General features: G+C 43.3%; 1 protein-coding gene across 3 annotated transcripts in view; it reads right to left on the bottom strand.

The window, feature by feature from the left end:
- Window positions 1-16,793, bottom strand: part of ASTN1 (astrotactin 1) — a 328,942-nt gene that overhangs the window by 186,462 nt on the left and 125,687 nt on the right. For all 3 annotated transcript variants that reach the window (XM_059073144.2, XM_067031110.1, XM_059073133.2), the window contains exon 2: window positions 14,343-14,530. In XM_059073144.2, coding sequence (XP_058929127.1) covers window positions 14,343-14,530 — 188 coding nt within the window. The remainder of the gene's footprint in view (window positions 1-14,342; window positions 14,531-16,793) is intronic.

Raw genomic sequence — 16,793 nt, 5'->3', positions numbered from 1 at the left:
TAGCTAGGAGATCACACTCAGTGAAGGCAGGCTCCTGCAGGGATGAGGGCTAGGGCAGGAATATACACCAGGGAGTGCACTGGCAGGAAACCACCCTAGAGGGAAGGGGCCCAGGGATGCCTCCTAGGCCAAGTCATGGACTAATTTTAAAGAGGCATTAGAAGCGACCCCACTCGGAGGAGACAAAAGACATTTTACACCAAAAGTATGGCACTAGTGAAATCACAGATGAACTAAATAGCAAGGGAGGGCCAGGAAAGATGACTGAGCTGGTCAGTGCGCCTAGAATGGAGAGTGGACACCAAGGAGTGATGGAAGAGAAGGGTCAGATCATGAGAGGTTCAACATCTTGGAATTTACCCTTCAGAGTGAGGAACTACTCAAGGCATTTTACCAGGAAGGTGACATTGTCGAAGCTGGATTTTACTAGGAACAGCCCAGTGGTAGTGAGAGGGGAGTTTTGAGGGGATGGTATCAGAAGGCAGCGTGAACAGGTGGAAAACCCATGCGGCAGTCAGCTGAGAGGTGATGGGGGCCTGTATCAGCAGTGGTGGTGGGGAGGGAAGGAAGAGAGGGATTCATTCTAGAGACTTTCAGAAAATCAAATGAGCAGAGCTTGGTGCTGGAGTGAATGAGGACAGAGAGGGACGAAAGGGGATCTGACCTGGGTAACCATGCTGATGGTCCTTGCACCAAGCGAGGAGAGAACACAAGAAGTGGAGAGGGTGGTGGGGGAGACAGATGATACATTTCATCTGTTCTGTGTGGTTCGAAGTGCACGTGGGACATCCAGACAGATAGATCTATAAGTCAGAAGCTTGAGGGAGAGAAGCCAGGGCGGGAGAAAGAGACAGATGTAAGGACCAAGGGGGAAAACACATGATACAAACAAATAATATTCATTCCACAAACACCAACTGGGGATGTTTCTTGTGTGAAGCGTTGTGCTGGTAGCTGTAAGAAATATAAAGATGAATCAGACTCAGACCAGATCCTGCCATTTAGGAACCTAGTAGAGAAGAAAAGACTCATCAAAATACTAACACACTGGATAGAAATAGATACCAGCCATGAGAGAGGCTCAGAGAAATCTTTCCTGTTGGTCTGGCCATAGGAAACCAAGAAGAAGGCATGGTCTCTGGTTGAGAGATTGGGGAAGGTGGCCAGGGGTAGATGTTTGAAGGAGGATGTAAAAGATAGGTAGGATTTGAACACATACACAGGGAGAGGAGTGGAAGGCACAAGGGGACAATGCCATGGCCATGACAGGTACAGGGACACTGAACAGGAGAGTGCAGAAAGGGGGATCCTGGGCTGAAGAATGAATAGGAAGACTGAGATCCTTCTGTTCCCAGATAATAAAATGCACCTTTTGTGTGGATGATTCATAAGTGAAATAACGGTCTTTCTCCTCTGCAACCCTAGTGAGCTGAAATGATATTTTCTGGGTAAGGCAGCATATAGCACGAATGCTGGTGAAAAATGTCTGGATGTAGAAATAGCCCTTTGAATGTGCTCACAGAAATAGTTACACAGCCCACTTCCCACTCTAACTTTTTCCAGGAGATAAAACTAGGCAAAAATGAACATCGAATCCAAACTTGAGCAAAGAGGCAAAGGAACTCACAAAAAGCATGTAGGAGAGGGAAGCGAGGAAGAGGAATACAGCTGAATGTCCAGTGCCTCAGAGAGGACCTCGCATTCCCGGTTCCTGATGGAAATCTGGCATTGCCTTGTCCTTGTCTCCACACCAATGCTGTGCTGAGAACCAGCGGGACCCACCAGGAGGGGAAGGTGCCCTGTAAGTGCCTTCACTGTCAGTCGGCAAGGCAGAGTTCATTATCCTGTCAGGAATTTTCCTTCTAAAACAGACTTTTCCTCCTAACTGCTGTCCTGAGAACAGAGCACACAGGGCAACTGAGGCAGTCAGGCGAGGAAGAAATATAAAACCACTGGCTCAGCTGGGCTTGCCAGGAATCATGCCACCTCTGGCTTCGCTGAAGGCATTTAAGTAGGAGAATAAACATCCTCTTCTTAGAGCACCCAAAGTCCTCCAGAGGTGATTCAACAGTGCTCTGTGGGACATTTCCCCTTACCAAGTCCCCCAAGCTGGAGGTTGTGGGCCCTTCCTATGACCTGATCCCTCACGCGGTCCGGAGGCCACTCCATCCTGGAGCACTTCCTGCCGGCAAAGGTGGGGGCATGTCTAGGGAGACTCCCTGGGGACTGAGAAGCAGAGCCGGCTGAGCACAGGGGCCCTGGGCCAGCAGTTCAACAAAATCTCAGAGTACCTGCAGAGAGATCCCAGTGGGCCACAGACAAGGGCTCACAGCCACCAAACTCCTTCCAACAGATCAGCACCGTGGGAGGTGACAGCTCCCTCCCAGGGCAGAACTGCCACCATCAACCCAACCTATAGGCACAGAAGCCCACCCTTTTCCCCACAGACCATCATCTCATGCTCATAAAGGGAAAAAAGAAGAGCGGAGCTGCTGCAGGGGATGGAATCAAGTTTCTCGATATATTACCCTGAGGTCTGTTTTAACCAGGGATTGCTAGCGTCCCATCTGTCCTTCACTGTCATATTCCTAGGAAGTGAGATCTGAAGGCATCTTGAAGGGCATCTAGGCTGGGATTCCCGAGGCAGAGTACACACAGCCCATCCAGTGCTCCTGGTTGATGGCATGCTAATGGCTGGTAAAAGTATGAAACGTTTTTATTTATTTCATACAATTTTATTTTTTCCTAACCTATATTGAAATAATTAACTATTACTTCAAACCTATGATTTTGTTGGCATTTTCATCTGAGATAAAGCTAAAATAACTTCAAGCTGAAAAAGACAGTCAATTTAAATAAAAATATTCTGAAAACACTAACACAGATTGTATAAAAATTTGGCAAAAAACCTGAATGCCTAAAGTTTTGAAAACATTCATATACAGATAAGAAAATTGCGGTTCAGGACGGTGAAGGAGCTCGCCTAAGGTTTCACAGACTCTTCGGGGGAAAAGGACTATAGTGAACGCCTCCTGACTTCTAATTCAGTGGTCTTATCCAACATGAGGCTGCTCGTCTCCTCGACCGAGCTTTAATCACTGTTGAGGAGAGAAAAAGGAAATACAGTCCGTATGAGTACAGCTGGGCTCTCAGCCTGCACCACTCTGCCATGGAAGCCCTGGCTGGGACATGTGGACGCTGCCCCATGCCAACTCCAGGTGGAGTCACAGGAAGGCGACTGTGACCTGGAGAGGCTGGAGGCCTTAGATGCCGGGGCTGCTCTCGCTGATCAGAAGAGGCCAGTTGAGGCGAGTGGGCCTGGGGACTGACACAGCCAGCGGAAAGCCTGAGGATGATGACCTGGATGTATACACTCCATGAAATTTCGGGAATAAATAGAGAATCAAAGAGAGATGCTTTAAAACGTCACTGCTGGGATGCAGAGCATGTCTGAGTCTGTTCTGTGTGGCAACTTACCTCACTCTGTAATAATGTGTCTAAGGCCCATAAATGCCAAATCCTGACATGTTGACTCATAAATCCAAAATACTTTTGTGTCTTAATCCCAAAGCCTTCCATCTTTTTCCTCAGATGAGAATAAGGGAGAAAACAAAAGGTTGAATCCTTTAATAAACATTTGGTATCAGATCTCCTGTAGGGATCTCATACAGCTCTGCCTTCTTTATGGTGTTGGAACAGCAGAAGTCACCTTAGGTTCACGTTAAGCAAACTGTGGGATTGGGAGCCAGAGCCCAGAAGGCTCCGGATACTGTTCCATGAAGCACTTGTACTGTCAGGCACAGTCCAATGTATCAACAGAGCATCTGATTCATCCCAAGTTAGAAGGCTCCTTGACTCATCTCTGTTGCTATTTATGGATGTCAGCAGCAGTGATAGAGGTGTCAGGAGAATTCATAAATAGCAGGGCAGTATTAAGAGGCTCCCAACCTCCCCGGATGTACCGTGGGGGCCCCTGTGCAACATTGAGGAGGGCTCCTGACATCAGCCTCTCACGTAGGCAAGACTTTGAATAAACTTGAGCAGATACTTGAAAGGGTCACAGCTGATTTTATGAGACGAGGTCTTAAAATGCTTTGTCCACCCTCAGCCTCCTCAGCAAGGCAGAAAGCCACCACCAACTCGTAAAGTCCTTCTGTATCACCAACTTGATGGTGATGTGTCTGGAAGCACAATTCTACTTCCATGCCCACATGTACATTTATATCAGGTATTTTGCTTTAAGGAGATATTCTAACATGAACAGGCATTTCATATAAGTCTACTGTGTATGGCAAAGTTGAAACCAAGCAGGAGCCACAGGGAAGAGAAGATAGCATGTTTGCTAATCAGTATCCTGTTTATATTTCTTCTGTCAAGTCTAAGCACATTTTTGTTTTCATCAACTTTTGTCTTTACTAAACCCATCAATACCTCTCATGAGAAGTTAATGTGAGCGCATTTCACCTGAACTTGTAAATACCATATGCCTTGAATTTTAGCAAGAACAGTCTTTATCAGTGCCTTCCTTAAGTGACAATTATAATTAATCTATGGGAGTCTAACAAAGACTAGCAAACTATTATCTTTTACACTGCAAATAGAACCCTGTAACTTCTACCAACCTGTTAGAGACTAGTCTCTGTTTGGGCTCTGTAAACAAAATGAGGAGAATGTACTAGATCAGGGTCACTAAACTATGGCCTCTAGGCCAAATGTGGCCCACTGTCTTTACAAACAAAATTTTATGGAACACAGCCACATCCATGCATTCATATACTGTGCGTGGCTGCTTTGGCACTATAATGGCAAGAGTTAGATAGTTGCAACAAAGCCTAAATGGCCTGCAAAGCTGAAAATGTTTACCATTTGGGCCTTCACAGATCCTTGGCCTAATCTCCTGCCATTGTCCATGCTAGAGGTCTCTCTGTGGGCCCAGCTAGCTCTACCTACTCTACCTAAATCTAGTTTGTCTCCAACCAAGGCCCATGGGTGTGGGTTTGAGGTCATATTTAAGGACAAACTTCAGGTCTGTGAGAGAATCCCAAAGCTTTAGGGAGGGGCAGAAGGTGAGGGAAGACAGCATGATCTGGAGGAAAGATATAACAGCATTAAGAATAAGAATCTCTGAGTTTTTCCACCAATGCTGACCCTGAATATCACCCATCATTATATGCCTTCTTTTTTCTCTTGTGAATGTAATAGCAAGCTTTGTATCTGTGGATACCTGGGCAGAAAAGGAATTCCCATAATGACGTCATTTGGTTTGATGAAAAAAAATAATTAATTAATGAAGTTCTTCCACGGAAGTTTGGAGCTGAGATTACCATCCTAAACCACAGGATAGCTGCTAGGAAACCCTGTAAACAATAAAAGCGACTTAACGATGCCCTGGATGTCCATGACCACATCCCAGCTTTGTAAGGGGCACCTTCTGTGGCCCTGATGTCCCTAATTGCCTCAGTCTTTTCCCTGAGCACAACCCCTCTAGGACTCCTGTAAGACGCTGCTATGATCCCACCTGCTTTCCTGGCTCCCTAAGGTAGTGGGCCCCTGGGTAACACATTGCACACAGAAATTGTCACATCCAGCTTACATGGCACCCCAAGAGTTTACCTAGGCAGTATTTACTAGGCACCTCCCACGGGCCAGGCACTGTAGTAAGTGCTTAATAAGAATCACCTCATTGGGCTTCCCTGGTGGCGCAGTGGTTGAGAATCCTCCTGCCGATGCAGGGGACACGGGTTCGTGCCCCGGTCCGGGAAGATCCCACATGCCGCTGAGCGGCTGGGCCCGTGAGCCATGGCCGCTGAGCCTGCGCGTCCGGAGCCTGTGCTCCGCAATGGGAGAGGCCAGAATCACCTCATTTAATCAGCATAACAGCCCTATGAGGTAGAATCTATTATCATTCCCATTTTACAGATAAGAAAAGTGAGTTTAGAGAGACTGAGCAATTTTTCCAAAGCCACTAGAAAGTCTAGTAAGTGGCAGAATGAGGATTTAATTTGGTCTCTCTGATAGCAAAGCCACTGCTATAAACTACCATAGCTAGACCACAGAACTAAAGTACTACACCATAGAACTTATAGTCTTCAGTGGCTTCTTGGCTTCTCAAAGACCTCTGTTCAGATCCAACCCCAGGCTTCTGTAATGCTTGATCTTGTTGCCCAGTCTAGCTCTTCACTTTTTGAAGTGACTCAGAGACTCCACCATGACAGTATCTTGCCCAATTCTCTATGTGCCCTGCTAATCTCCATCAACCAAAAGGGTTTCTGCTGTACTAGCCAAAAGAAGCACATTTGTTCCACAGCCTACAAAACTGGAGAAGCCAGCCAGCCCTCATGCCACCAAGCTGCATTTCTTACAGCAGAGTGAAGTCTGAAGTCAGATATACTTGCCTGGAATCCTGGCTCCACCTATGTGAAATTCGGTCTGTGATTTACTTTCTCTACGTCTCAGTGTTCACATCCGAAAAATGGGAGATTTAATACTATTTCACAAAGCTGCTATGGAAATTGACTGACATTATTCATGAAAATAATCCCATACGTTGTCTGGGACACAGTGAGTGAAGGGATAGCTTCATCACTATGAATATTACCAGCTCTTAATATTGATTTAAACCCCACAGAGATTATGACTCTTTATTTCAAAAAGATCTTCAGGGATTTTTGGAACTAAGTACTTAAAAGCAAATTGTTGGCATCTCTATCAAGTGAGCTAAATTGCTGAACAGAATATTACAACAAGTTGTTAAAAGACATTAGCATCCTTGTGAAAATTTGGCCTCTTAGCTATTTTCCTTGCTGTCTGGAGAAATGGGGGTAACTGAAGGCCTCTATGATCTTCAGGAGAGAGAATAATAGAATTGTAAAGAGGATGTAAAGAATGGAATGGAACAGGGAATCACCTGACACTCAGTTCTGCCAAAGGCCATCCTCAAACATTAAGTGTTAATAATACGATTGAATGTTCCTTGAAAGCAGAATCTTGTCTTATTAGTTTTCTATCTCCTTAATAGTTAAAAAAGTACCTGAAGCCTGACATATCATTGCATGAAAGAATCAATAACTGAACGAATGAGTCAATGATTTTTTAAAATCAATGATAGGTCAATAATGTTTTTAAAATGCTTTTTTGGTTTACTGCAAAAGTGTGAAAGTACGTATATGAAGAAGCCTAAGTTTACTGTTACATGACTTTCACAACTTTAGAGCTGGAAGTCCCCAACTTCCCTCCTCCCTTCTTTGCCAATAAACCCGCTGCCAGCTGTGAGGCAGAGTGGCTGCAGCCAAGGTTAGTAGGTGGGGTCAGCTGAGCTGAACAGACTCTCAAATTCTGGGGTTAGCTTCCTGGTGTAGGAACAGACAGACAGATCTGCATGCCACCTTGGTTGTGGGTCCTCGGGCTCAAAGAGTGGCTTTGAAGTAACAATGGGGACACATGTCAGATGAATCTCAGCAGAAAAAAGCTGACAAATCAAAAAAAGCTGGTAAAAGGACATGTAATAAATATATCTTGGGCTCTCACTATGGGCCAGGATATGAGCTGGCTGCTTCTTAGAGTATATAGACTCTGACAACTGCCTCAATGCAAATCCTGGCTCTGCACCTTTAGGGTTGTTTGACTTCAGGTAAGTTTCTTAGCTTGTCTGGCCCTCAGTGCCTTCGTTTGTAAAATGAGATAATAACAAACTCTACCTCATGCTGTTGTGATACGAATAAAAAATAAGCTAATGTATATTGAAAGTACTTAGATAATAAGTACATAGTAAGTGCAAAATTAAGACTGTGATGATGATGTGAGGGTGGTGATGAAATCTTTCGATCCTCCTAACACCTCTACAAGTTAGATTGTAGTTGCCCACTGTATTAAACAAGTGAATCATGGACTCATGACTTACCAACCTCTACTAAAGGAAGTGGTTCCAAGCTGTGCCTGGAGCAGGAGTGACCATTTTCTGTGTCACCTATTAAGGCAACCTCCCCATAACTAGAGCCAACAGAAGAAGGCTGGTTAAGGTTACATCTACCTATGGGATAATTTGATAGGAAAGTCTCTCAACATACGGGAACTATGGTAACTAGTGAGGTCCATCTGCTTGTTTCTCTGAGTTAGAAAAAGGGTGGGGGGAAGTAAGGAAGCTGGCAGCCACAGGAACAAAACTGGAAACCTTGTAAAGCTGAGAGGGGTCAGGTGAGGTCATAAGTGAGGTGACTTCATGAGTGAATGGATAGTACAAACATTTTATAAAAGTGTCAAAATGGGGAAAACATTTACAGAGTAGGCTGGACAAAGTTTCTCATTATGGCAACAAAAGTAACAGAAACAGGTGCTGCAAAAAGCCAAACCACAAAGTGCTGAGGCTGGGGGCTGACAAGATGACTTGGATCCTGCACAACCTACCTGTTCCAGGCTTCATGAAATTCTTTTTAGATTTTTTTTTTAATCAGAGGATTTCTGTCTCCCTTACCTCCATATGAATTTCTGTAGTAAAACTCCATTACAAAGAAGGTCTGAGTAGATCTCCATTCTTTAAAGCTAAAAAGCCTAACCAATGCATTCATCTCATAATGAAGCTTCCCAAAAGGACAGCAGATTATATAAAGTGGTAAACCCAGATTTGAAGACCACCTTCCAACTAAATGCAGTGTTTCCTTCCACTACACCCCAGTTCCCACTCTACAGGAATAGGGGAGGGCAGCCAGCAAGATGGAATAGCTAATCAACTGAAATGGCTAATGGATTCACATGTACCTGCACCTAATGCATGTTGACAAGAGATGTACAGCCAAACCACGGTGCCGGATGGGGGAGGTTTGCAAGCCAACTCTCCCTCAGTACCTGAAATAGCCCTCAAATGGACCCTGGCATCTCCAGGCTGTTGCACATCAGACAGTCAGAGACAACCCAGGAACAAAGGGGTTTTGTTTTTAGGGGTCTTGCTATTTTAGGAACTGCCCACCATTTTCCTCATGGAAGGCCAAGAACACAAAGATGGCTTTGGTAGGTGGACAGTATGGCCAATAGGTCAATCTAGCCCCATGATGGATGGCTTGAGTTCCTAGATAAGCTCCTTGGACTGAATGAGGACCTGTCTTTCTGTACCTTCCAACTTACTACTCTAGTTCTGTCCTTTGTGGTAACACAAGATGTCTTAACACCTCCATTTGTTTCTCAAAGATCAGAAGGACTAGCCCTGATAAATTAGGGTATCCTCTCTCCAACTAAACAAATAATATCAATTGACAGTAAAGATGCAAAAGTGATTCTGATGAATGAATTTGCTAACAAATTTTCTGTAACAGATTTGTTGAAGGTAAAAGGTACTGAAAGAAAAAGAATCTAGCCCTCTCTCCTATGCCCACATACACCTAATAAGTACCTGACAGTCTTGGTGGCACATAGCAATGACCATGCTTAGAACTGCTCTTCTCTGCCCTAGAAATGGCTGAGCTTTAAGAGTGAAATGAAGACAGCTTCAAGCAAGTAATATGTGACGCTTCGGCAGCTGAACTGAACTTGAGTTAAGGATGCTCAAGTAAGAGCATGGATGGGTCCTTGGGCACAAAGTTGTCTGCAGTCCTGGAGGCACAATCTTAGGGTCCCCCACACGTGTGTTCTGTGGGCTTTGCACTAACTCAGCCCCAAGGGTGACCTCCCCAGAATGGAACATCCTGAACCTTGTTTCCTACATTTTTTCTCCCCAAAGAAAACTATGCATCAGGGGCTCACCTGGGGCTCCCAGAAATGAGGAGCCTGGGGACCCCTGAGGAGCCAGCAGTTGGAGGCCACAGGAACCTGCAGACACTGGCCAATGGGCTCCACACAGCCGGGGCTAGTGGTCCTGCATAGCACCCAGGCTTGATTGATGGGTTCTCTTCATAAAACTCTCAGGGGGATAGACAAATGCTCAAAGATTATTTTTTTCCTCAATTGTGAATTGTGCCTAAGAAGGCTGAACTACAAAAGGTATTATCTACCAATGGGAGTTACCACTAATATATATAATATATATATGTATATATTACATGTATTAGTTAGCACTAATATATATACATATATATCAAACTGAAGCATGTTTGAAAGGCTACTTGCTGTGAAAAATATACTTAACCCATATGCATATAGGAAGTCTATTAACACTGCCATCTTTAATTATAAAGATGAAATAAGTAGATAATCCATTAAAATTATATTATGCACCATTAAATTATTTTGTGTACTTTAAGAAGAAAAATGTAGATCACATGGTAAATTAGCAAAAGTATAATATGGAAATTTAAATCCACACAGAGTCTGACTATCTAATGTAAAGTCATATTAAAACTTGATCTTCAGTGGAGTAAACAATTTGCTTATAACTGAAGAATTCCTTGACTTCTGGTTTAAGCTCACATAGCAATTTTCATTTGATGACTTTGCTTTCACTTGTTCAAAAGTTTGCAAAAGAGAATCCTTGTGTACTTCTGTAGTTTTAAATGTCAATTATCTTGCAAAATTTGAAATAAATCTCTTCAGCCACATCTGAATCATGCAGGAGGTTAAAATACATCATGTGACCCTCAAAGCAATAATATAAGATTTCAGAAAGGAAATCCAATTATTCTATATAAAGAAGAAATAGTACTTCTTTGGAGAAAATAATTAAAAAATTTTAGGATGTGATTGAAAAATAAGAAAAGCAAAGGGTTTTTTAAAGTTTTAAACTGCCAAGTTCCTAGCTGAGGTATTGGTTTTCTGTAAGCCCACGATTTTGCTGATGGTATATATATACTGGGCATAGTGTAAGAGAGAACTTACCAATTTTCATCCATACAATGTCAAAAGGATACAAAAAAAGGGTTTTCCTCTATATCTCAGTCTCTCATTACTTATATTGACATTTTGTGTGTAAATAAAACACAGTAAATGCAAAATATAAAAATAAACAGCAGTCTCTGCCCTGAGGCTATATGGATGAGAAAAGTATAAATACAAAAATGAAAGAAATGTAAACTTTAAGGTGTTTACAGAACCATTAATTCCCTCTGCACATATTAGAAATATTTCAGATTATTTGTTAAGCTTTTAAATATACATTTTCTTAACAAGAGAGAAATGGTTAGGTATACTCATGTTTTGACAACCTTAACTTTTCTCTTTTTTGAATTATGCTATTTGGATCCAACTAAAAACTGCATCAGTATTGATTGTTATAGTTAATGAAAAATAGCCCTGCTATTGTTATTTCATAACTAACAGAGTTTGGGTAATAAGACTTCATTTAAGTGCATTTTGCTGCCCAATACTGTTACTACTCAAAGGAATTTGCTATCTTCTAACATTTATAATGTTGTCATTCCAGATGACTCAAATGGTTGCCTACTTACTTCCAAAAGATATTGCATAAAGTGTATCAGATAAAGTCTACCAATCCCTGAGTCTCTGAGTTCCCATCAGAGACTCTGGGAACGACATCTTCAAACAGGATACCTTCAGGCTTGATTTCTAAGTTGAGGGCAGATACAAAACTTCAAACTTTGAAACTGTTTTTAGAATAGAATGTAAAGGATAGGAGAGACAGTGTCTGAGGGTGGATGCACTAGGAATAGAGAAAGGTGGGATGGCAAGAGAGGTGGCAGGAGGCTCCACTGACCACACCATCTTTGCAAGGATGGGAGGGAGTACTTATGTCTTCAGTTCACCTTGGGGGCCCTGTGCTCCTGCAGAAGCCACAGGCTTTCCTGAATTTTTCATGGAGATGTGGACCCATCCACATCCAAGAGGGCAAGCCAGAGACAAATACCAGACTTGCGCACCCTTACCCTTTACTCAAGCCCCTTTTTTTTTTTTTTTTTTTTTTTTTGCGGTATGCAGGCCTCTCACTGTTGTGGCCTCTCCGGTTGTGGAGCACAGGCTCCGGACGCGCAGGCTCAGCGGCCATGGCTCACGGGCCCAGCCGCTCCGCCGCATGCGGGATCCTCCCGGACCGGGGCACAAACCCGTGTCCCCTGCATCGGCAGGCGGACTCTCAACCACTGTGCCACCAGGGAAGCCCTACTCAAGCCCTTTGAAACTCTGCCCCCTCCAGTGAACCTCTGCCCCCTCCAGCTTAGTTGAAAATAACATAGAATAAACTAAAGTCAAGCTGAAGGAGTAATCTCTCCCATTTTATTTGGAAAATTGAACATCATTGTTGGTCTGCCATGGGTAACCAGTAGCATATGAAGGAAAGAGCTCAAAGAGTCCCAGGTTTAAGGCTGACTTTTGTTCTCTTTCCAGTTCAGTGTCCACTTTCCATTAATTCCTGCCCAGGGGGGCTCAACAAAAAGCATTAGCAATGTAGGGCTTCTTGTAAGGGTTATTACATTTTGAGGACACCAACTATTTCCTCAAATGCTTTGGCATCCTTGATCAGCCACGCATCCCCACAAATATGCACACGCATACACAGGCATACACACACACTTCTCTGGAGAATCTATTGGAGCACCTCATTCTGAGCATAGAAGATGGGGTCCTTGCTACACTGAAGATATCATGTAGCAACTAGGACAATCTTTGGACTGCCCTCCCACAGATACTCACACCACTTCCCCAACCCCCACTAAACACAGCTTCTGACACCTCGCCTGCCTTAACTGCTTACACTCAGGGTCTTTCTTTCAGACACAGCCACTCCCAACGTTAGTTCCTGGGAATCTCTTTACAGTTCTCTTTACCCTAAACATTTTTGTGGTGTTACAAAGACTGGACCTTTGAAATGGTCTTGGACCAGAAGAAAACTAAAACTATCCATCACAATGACCGCTTCCCACATTGATGGGGGGATGTGGATAGCTGGTGGAAAGTCCACCATTGTACCCTTCTTTGCAATCAGACCACATGATAAAGACAAAAACAATGTGACCTCTGCAACTGTCACCCCAAGCGATGCCAGGGCTGATTCTGCAGGTCTGCCCGATCTCACCACAATCTGGAAACTACAAGCTGCAATGAAGAAGACACGCTTTCCTGAGAGAAGAAACAGTGGTCTTTGATTAAGGATGTACAAGTAACTCTAACCCTAATGTTATAAACCTCAATTAATTTGTAAATGTGAGGCATAGTAATCTGATTTACCTGCTCACTTTCTGGCATATCTGGACACTGAAGTTTTTCTATTTGCTATTCAAGGACTCTTTTCTCAACCACATAGTTTAAACAAAGTAGAGCATCTGTGCATACACAGGTAATCTATCAAGTCAGTTATTCATGGAGACACTGGCTGAGGAAGAAATAGAAGGCTTGCATTCTGAGATTTTATCAGAGATTTTACAGGGATATTTTCCATGCCAAATATTTAGATAATGAAAATTTTAATACATCTAAAATGTGCTCAGTTTTCCCCAATCTAATACACAAAACTAAACAGCACGTAGTGATGGTACCAGAGTAACAGATAAACTAAAGTTTAGATCAAGACCTCTTTTGGTTCTCTGCTGAACTTCCTAACAGTGAAAGAGCCCATCCCCTCCCATACATATAGTCCGCAGATAATCAGTCAAGTCTCAACCTGCTTTCAAGCTACCCTAGGAGCAGGTGATGTACTGATTTTACTAATAAAAATACCAAGTGAATCAGGCATGTTCCATTTCTACTGGGAAATGCATTCATTTATTCCACAAATAATTATAATCAAGCATTAACTATGTGAATGCATTACTCAAGGTGTTGAAGATACACCAATGAGCAAAACAATACCAAACAAAACCCCTGCCTGCCACTGTAGCACTTACTTTCTAGTGAGATTCTAAAACAGAAGTTACTAGAATTTTAGGAAAAATTCTCTAATTTTCAGAAGGGATATCGTAAAAGGGATGTTGATGGTGATGTTTCTGAGATGGGCTAGAGAGAAAGGCAAGTATCAATTGGCACACCCTTTATTGTAAGAGGAGAGAAAGCCAGGACTGATTTTCTCCCATTTGGGAGAAGAGGGCTCAGTAGCAGCAAGCAGCTTGGCAGTTCAGTCCCTCAGCAAACATTTATGGAGAAACTGTTATAAGATATTCTGATCTAATTGAATAATTCCTTTCTAAGACAATCCACTACCCCCATCTGACACTGTCTCTGGTTTGTAGAAGTTACTCCCCGTCTAGGCATGTTCTTAGAACAGTTGGGTAATGGTGGTACAGAAATAACTGCAATTTTTACTTACACCACAGGTGGAGATATTTCCCATAAATGGGAAATGTACTTATTAATAAGATCAAGGATCAGACTGTGGAGTTGGGTCCTACACAGCTATGTCTATGGCACCCAGACTCTTAATGTCAAGGAAATATAAGCCATAGCCTGAGAGGCTACAGTTGTGCTGCTTTTACCATGACTGAGATGTGGAGGATTCTCAGCTCCTCTTCTGCTGACTCATGCTGGGGTTCTTCGGTTGGGTCTTGTCCAGGGAGGCTCGGGGCACCATCTTGGTGGTGGATGTGAAAAAGTAAAGTGCCATTCTCCAGCCACTGCTGCCTCCAGCGCACCAGAGGGATGTCCTCCGTGTTCCCTGAGATCTCTAGAGGACAAACACCAAAGGCACAGGTCAGAATTCCAACCGGACCAGTCCAAATCTCCTTTCCATCTCCTCCTAGACAGTGGTACCAATTAGCCAGTGTCAGATGAAGACGACAAAGGGTTTCTAACTGTAGTGAAGTCAGGCTTACTGCTGCTCCAAATCTCAAGAAAGGGAAGAGGCCCTGAGAAGAGAATTATCCCCGCATCAGTCTTTGCACCATCAACTAGTGGCCCAGCCTCTCACCCACTGAGAAAAATACAAAGGTAAAAAATTCAAGTTCTTCCCCATATTTCTATGATCAACAGCATCCTTACTTAGCACAGTTTGAATACCCTGATGACCTCTTGAGGTAAATAGAAGATTCTTTGCCTCTTGTAAATTTGAAAGTGTGAGTTCCCTAGAAATTACTCTGAGACACCAGTGAATCTGCCAAGGAGAGAGTTGGTAATTACTGTGCAGGGAACTGGCACTTATAGAAGAGTCCTGGGAGGTTACTGCAGAGCCACTGGAGCTGGCAGGTTATTTCTAAAACCACCATCATTTGCTGCATAGTCCACTGGAGGTGTCTGATACTTGCTTTGGCAGGTAAAGTAATGTTTTAATTCCCCTTAATTTTTCTCTTCATTTCTGCAGAGCAAAGGTGGTATACATGAGAGGGCTGTGAAGAAGCAGGCCCTTACCACAGACATAAGCACTCACCTGCTTTCAGAGCTCTAGACCCAGGCACTGAAATATCATCAGCAAATAAATAACAATATACCAAAACCTACTATGTACTTCATACTGTAGGTGTTAAGCGGTGCTGCAGAAGTATACTGTTATGTGTCCCTTTCTCTAATATTCCTAAGCAATATCAGATCAAAACTTTGAGACATCCCACAACAGAAAGAACCTGATTAATCCAGCTTTCTTGAGCTTCATTTGGCCCTAAGACCATTTTTTCCTTAACAACTATTATCATCCTCGGAAACTCATATTCTGCTGAACATACTTTGGCAAAGAAAGCATTGCTTTGTGAAATTTCTTTTTTTTTTGAAAGGCATGGCTTCTTCTCCCAAAATTTATCACCTTTGACTAAACAATTCAATACACGTAAAGAAGATATAGTAAGATTCACTTAGAATAGTATTCTCATCAAGTTACCACAATCATAAAGAGGAAAGCAATTTTAAATATTTATAGAGTTTATAAATATCTTTCATTCTTTGTGGGAGTGTACAAATGATGTTCTGCTGTATTTATTTACTTATATAGTTATTCATTAATTTATTTAACAGACACACACTGGGCATGTATTATGTACGCACCAGGCACTGTTCTAGACACTAAGAGACTAATCTAAATGAGGCTCTCAACAAGTTCTCCAAAGCCACCCACTGTGAATGAATGTGTAAAGTGTTACAGCATATGCATAAAAGTTTTGTGGAAACAGAAGAAGGAAGGAGTAATCTTGCTTGGGTAGAGGGTGGAAGATGGGAGGAAAGTAGCATTGCCAGAAGAAGAAGATACTATAGTTTTGGGCCTTGAAGTGTGAGTGGACTTCCTATAATAGATAGAGAAGTGGGGAATGGACATTCAGACATTGATAGAATACAGAGGAGGAGGAGGAAGATGAAGAATATTCGCTGGTCCTCTCGGGGAAGGTCAGTGAGAAGGATTCATGAGCCACAGGTCATCAGCCTATGATGATTCCCTAGCTCATCCTACCATCCTACCTCTCCTCCAGGGAGGAGAATAAACTTTGGAGAGTGCAGGAGGATGAGGGTGCAGCAAAAACTAGGTGCTTAGAGTCCCCTTCATTCTTAGCCTCTCTCCCTAATTGCCTGAAGAACTTGGTCATCCTGCTGGGTTGGTAAGCTGTCCATGCTCTGGAAGTGACCGCACAAGCATCTAGGAAGCTGCGGGGAACAGAGGGTATGCAAAAGGGTCCCATGCAGCGTGGTCCTGGTTTTCCCCAGGCACAGCTCCATTTGTTAAGTGAGGCAGTGACAAAAGCTTCCCAAGTTCATCTTTCCTCTACGGGGTCTTTACAGATTTCCAGGTGAACAGAAACCCTTCGGCGCACCTCCAAGGGTGCCTGAATAGACCCGCGGCTGCCGCATGACACTTCATCACAAGTCCTGCAATCACAAACCCCACTCAACAGCACTCAATCTTTCTAACCACTCATCAAGCCTCCACATCAAAGCACTGGGAAGATTCTTCCTGGGAAACACACCCTTCTCTCCCAAGTCCATTTCCTGACATTACAGTAGAAACCAAA

This window comes from Kogia breviceps, chromosome 1 (assembly GCF_026419965.1).
Source record: "Kogia breviceps isolate mKogBre1 chromosome 1, mKogBre1 haplotype 1, whole genome shotgun sequence".
Taxonomy (NCBI): domain Eukaryota; kingdom Metazoa; phylum Chordata; class Mammalia; order Artiodactyla; family Physeteridae; genus Kogia; species Kogia breviceps.
Note: the sequence above shows the minus strand (reverse complement) of the source record. Positions and strands in the feature narration are given on the sequence as shown.